Source organism: Camelus dromedarius, chromosome 11 (genome assembly GCF_036321535.1).
Source record: "Camelus dromedarius isolate mCamDro1 chromosome 11, mCamDro1.pat, whole genome shotgun sequence".
NCBI lineage: Eukaryota > Metazoa > Chordata > Mammalia > Artiodactyla > Camelidae > Camelus > Camelus dromedarius.
The window spans coordinates 57223958-57228771 of NC_087446.1; the positions used below are offsets into that span (position 1 = coordinate 57223958).

General features: G+C 48.5%; 1 protein-coding gene across 2 annotated transcripts in view; it reads left to right on the forward strand.

Moving 5' to 3' along the window:
• The window catches only part of NCKAP1L (NCK associated protein 1 like), a 39082-nt gene extending 37568 nt beyond the window's left edge, over positions 1-1514 (forward strand). For both annotated transcript variants that reach the window (XM_010994087.3, XM_064491073.1), the window contains exon 31: positions 1126-1514. In XM_010994087.3, the coding sequence (XP_010992389.3) occupies positions 1126-1257 (132 nt within the window). In that variant the 3' untranslated portion in view covers positions 1258-1514. The remainder of the gene's footprint in view (positions 1-1125) is intronic.
• Positions 1515-4814: the final 3300 nt, after the last annotated feature.

Here is a 4814-nt window from a genome sequence, read left to right on the forward strand (position 1 = left end):
TACCCAAGGGTCATAGCCTGGAAAAGAGATCTTATCTCTCCCCTAGCTTCAGGTTTAAAAGCCTTGCCTAGCAAGAAATTCATCCAACCTGAGATCAGAGCTGCGGTGTTACGGGCAGATTTCCTTTCCTTCAGCCTGTGTTGTCTGCTCTTCTGAGGCTGTTGTGTGTATTGTGTGTAGGTTTGAGAATAGCAGTATCTTACAAATTCTAAAACCTGAAAGGACTTTAGAGAAAGAAACACGTTAGAGTGCAGGTGGCAGATTCTCTTCCCTGAGTGAATTTTTAGGACTTGAAACACCAGACACGTTGGGAAGGCCCGTCTGGGTGAGCTGCCAGAGCATATGGGACACCTCTCTCCAGGGTGTGGTTCTTAGGCCCACACCTCTTGGACGAGGATAGTACGGAAGGAAACACACCCTGCCCCTTCCTTAGGGAAGGGGACCCTCCAGCCCAGGGCTAGGCTGCGCTGCTCCTCGCTGCTCCCCTCCCCCCTCAGTCTTACCCAAGCATCTTGATCTGTCTTTCTGCTTGGCGTGGGGGCTGCTGGGATAACCACCGCACACAGGCTTCTAATTAAACTAATTAATCATGCCTGCTCCTTTATGCAGCATCCTTACTGTTCCCCAAGCACTGTGCTAAGGGAGGGAGGAGACTGAGGCCCAGCACAAGAGGACCCATGTGGATTCCAGGCCCGTCTTTCTGGGCCTGCAGTGGTGATTGTTCCCTTCTCTGCAAAGCTTTGTCGTTAGCGCTTCCATCCATCCTTACCTGCATCTGTGCCGCCCACCCACATATGATTTAACATCCAGAGTGGGAGAGAACGGGAGTTTTTCTGCCACTGGAGAAGTGATTCTTTCCAGTCTTCTGCTTCTGAGCCCTTCGTATAAGCCTGAGGAGGGCACAGAGGTCATTACAGTGGAGCTGAAGAGGCCACATTGCTTTCCTAGAGTTAAACGAAGTGAGGGAGGGAGCAGTGTGGCCTTGCAAGGGGGAGAGTGACTTGGAACTCTGCTTGCTTGTGACTCTAAGGCCTGAGAGGGCCCAGGGAACTGAGTGAAGAGGAACAGCATCAGAGGTCCGCCCTCCCCTCGCCTTCTCATCTCTCTCGGTCCCTTCTCTTCTAGGTGGTGGAGGAGTCCTCCTTCCTGACCCTGGACATGCTGGAGTCCTGTTTCCCTTATGTCCTGCTTCGAAATGCCTACCGGGAGGTGTCCCGGGCCTTCCACCTGAACCGAGTGCCGGCCAGTACCCACTGAAGGGCCCTTCGGACCTACCTAAACCCGTGCCATCCTGGAAGCTGTGGCCGTTTTCTCAAGGGGTGGGAATGGGGTGGGGTCTCTAGGGAGAGGATCAGCCAGAGCTGGTGAAGGGGGATGTGAAGGGGCAGCCCAGGGCTGAGAAATCATAGAGAAGTGGGGCTGGCTGAGGGGACGGAGGACTTTTTTATGGAACAAAGTTAGGGGATTGGGGCCACATGTGTGAATTTTTACAATGAAAGAAATGTAACATACAAGTATGTTTTCTGTCTTCTGGGGACTGGAGCTTGAGCTCTGACTGGCACGGGTCTCTCCGACCTTCATCACTATTCCAGGATATGCTGGCGGGCAGAGATGATCAATCATCATATTAAACCATAATGAGCTTATAATTCTCCCGCTGGAGCTGCTATTGTCTCCTGCACATTCATTAGGACGATTATCTCCTCTCTTCTTTTTGCAGATGTGTTCAGCAAACATTCAGCCTGCTCCTACTGCAAAGGAGTAGCAAAGGAACCCCTTTTTTCCTTTGTGGGGGCTCTTTTAGGAGTCATAGGTCTCTGCAGCCTGCGGGGCAGTGAGGAAGTGCTCGTGAGGGATTTCCACTGCCCCAAAGCCCCTCACCTGCCCTGTCACACCTTGTAGGTAACTAGTAAGTGCTCTCATCTGTTTGACTTCAACCCTTCCTGGTTTCCCCGAAATTGCCACAATCAGAGCCGAGGGTCAGTCTGGATTAATATTAATTCTGGGTCACATGACGATGAACTGGACCAGAGTCACGTGAGATTCCGTCACACACCATTTGGGGGTATTCTCCCTCCTATTTGAAAGGACTAATTTAACCCAAATCCTCTTGTCTTCCTGGGTACAGCTGTTGCTCCAGGCAGGGATTTCTCTTCTAGCTCTTAAATTTCATAGACCTCATTAGGTTACAGGGCCCTGAGACTGGGTATACTTGAGGGAGTACAAGCTGTTTCAACTTAGCCCCTTTCTGCGCTAATTAGAATTTCAAGTGTCACAGAGCCTGGGGCACTCAAGATAGCACTAAACTAGGTTTAGTTAGTTCCATGGCAGGAAATAGCCGCCCTCATCCATCACTTCTGTGCACCCAGTGCCAGGGAGAACTGGAGCAACAGATCATATGTGTCACAGGTTTAGAGTGGTTGGCATGAGCAAAGATAATTGACTGGTTAATTACTTAGGGTCATGTCTATACTTCCATGATAAAAAGGAAGCAGTTTTTGGTTTTTAGCAAAACCATCCGGCATCCATTAAAACTATTTGATAGCTGTTGTTAGATTTTTGTATTTGCGTTTGATCTTTATTTCTTAAGACTCAGGCATAATCAATACTTTTTAAACTTGGCACCCATAACCAATACACAAGTTTTTCTTAGCAACAATTGTCTCCTCTTTAGGATAGAAGCATCAGAGGGTTCTGCTTCCTGTGTCAGCTAATTGTCCTTCCTTGCTATGGAAAGGACGTTATGTTCTAAGGAGTGATTTAGGGTCAGGCCTACTGAGACTGAGGGCAAAGTTGAAGAGGAAGAGAAAGCTCAAAAGTGTCTGAACAACTGCCCTCATACTCTCATATTTCTGCCGGGATCTTCTTGAGGAGACCGGAGATGCCTTTTCCATCTGCACATGGAATTGCTTAAGAGGAACCTCCCAGAGGGTGGCAAGACAAGTTGCCGCAGGGGAATAGAGGGGAGATATGATACTTTTTTTAAATTAAAATTTTTGTTGATGTAGTTAATCCACATGCACTTGTAAGAAATAATACAGAGATCCGGTGTACCTTTACCAGTTTTCCTCAAAGGTAACATCTTGCAAAACTGTAGTACACCATCATAATCAGGATACTGATATTGATACAATCCACTGATCTTATTTAGATTTCTCCGGTTTTACTTATACTCATTTCACTGTGTGTATTTAGTTCTGTACAGCTTTATCACGTGTACGTTCAGGCATCTGCCTCCATGGTCAAGATACAGAATGATTCCATCACTAAAGGGACCCCTCATGTTGTTCTTTTATGTCCTTCCCACAACCTGGTTCCCCTTCCCTAGCCCCTAGCAACCCAAATCTGTTCTCCTTTTCAAAAATTTTGTCATGTGACATACATCTTTTTATAAACATATAATCACACACATTTCTCTCACATATGCTTTTTCAAAATGCTATCACATCCTTAAGACAATTCTGCAAGGTAGCCAGGGAAGGCTTCCCTATTTCAGACCAGTAAGCAGATTCAGAGATGTTAAATAACTTAATGAAGGTCACATGTTTAGCAGTACATCTGGAACTGGGACCCGAGTCTGACATTCAGTCCTAAACCTTTTCTGCCTGCCCGAACTGCCTTTTCATCTAGGAAGACTTCGTTGCTAGAATCCAGAGACCCTAGAATGAACAAAAATAGGAGAAGGTGAAGACATACGGTCTTTACCACCTGAAACAAAAGGTGAATGTGTAGAGGTGAAGGACAGACGAAGTAACAGGACCCATCGGCATTTTGGCAGTTTGCTGCCTTGGCCAGGAGGGTCTCTGACCTCTTACAGTCTGGGATGCCATCAACTATGAACTGCTTCCTGCTCTCAGATCCCCAGCTCGCTTTATTTAGGCCTAAAAGGAACTGAGGAATGAATATCAGAAATTCTGACCCTGATTATTTTGTCTCAGGCAGAGAGTAGGTTCTAGTCTCAGCATTTTCATTAGTGCAGTGTTTTCATTAAAATCTCCATTAACTTGTTTGCAGCAATGAGATGGAATTATCCCTCCCACCAGACCTGGGGCGAGATGCTTGCAGAGGAGCTCCCGCTCCTTTGGGCAGTAAAAACAGTGCTTCCCCCACTATGATGTTCAGTCCAGTGGGCAGGTGAGGACAGCCTCCATGTGCAGGCAGGCCAGGGCCGGCCTGAGGGTATCTCACCCTTTGGCACCTGGCCTGAGAGGAAAAGAACAAGTGTGAGTTAAGCACAGGGACCCGGGGGGAAGGAGGTCTCCGACTGGGACCAGATTTCCCTAACCTGCGTCCCCATGCCTAGATCAGTTCTTCTCCAACAAAGTTTGACTTGGCGAAGAAGCTGGCACATGGCTGAAAGGCACTCACGCGGTTGGGGGAAGACTGTTCTTCCAGTCCTCCGCCCCACAGGGCCTCCTGCTCCTCCTAAGTACCTGTCATCAAAGCAGATGAAGATGAACCCCCCCCTCAGCCCCCACACCTCAGTGAGTTGTCAAGTCCTCTCCCTCCCACCTGAATAGGAAGCAGGAGCAGCAGGCCAGGGTGCAGGTTGAGGAAGTCAGAAGTGAACTTGAGCTGAGTTTGCAGCTCTGGGGAGATTGAGGAGCAGGCTTTTCTCTTGTCACTCTGGAAGGCAAGGATTGCGAGGCCGCCCCTTTAAATAGCATTCCCGTGGGAGGCAGATCACATCCAGCCGTCACCCGCTGCCAAAGCATCATTTTTGGTCTCTATCAAACTCACAGCTTGTCGGAAGAGGTTGTGGGGTTGAGGGAGTGAGGAGGCAGGGTCTCCGAGGGACAGGGGCAGTTTGGAAG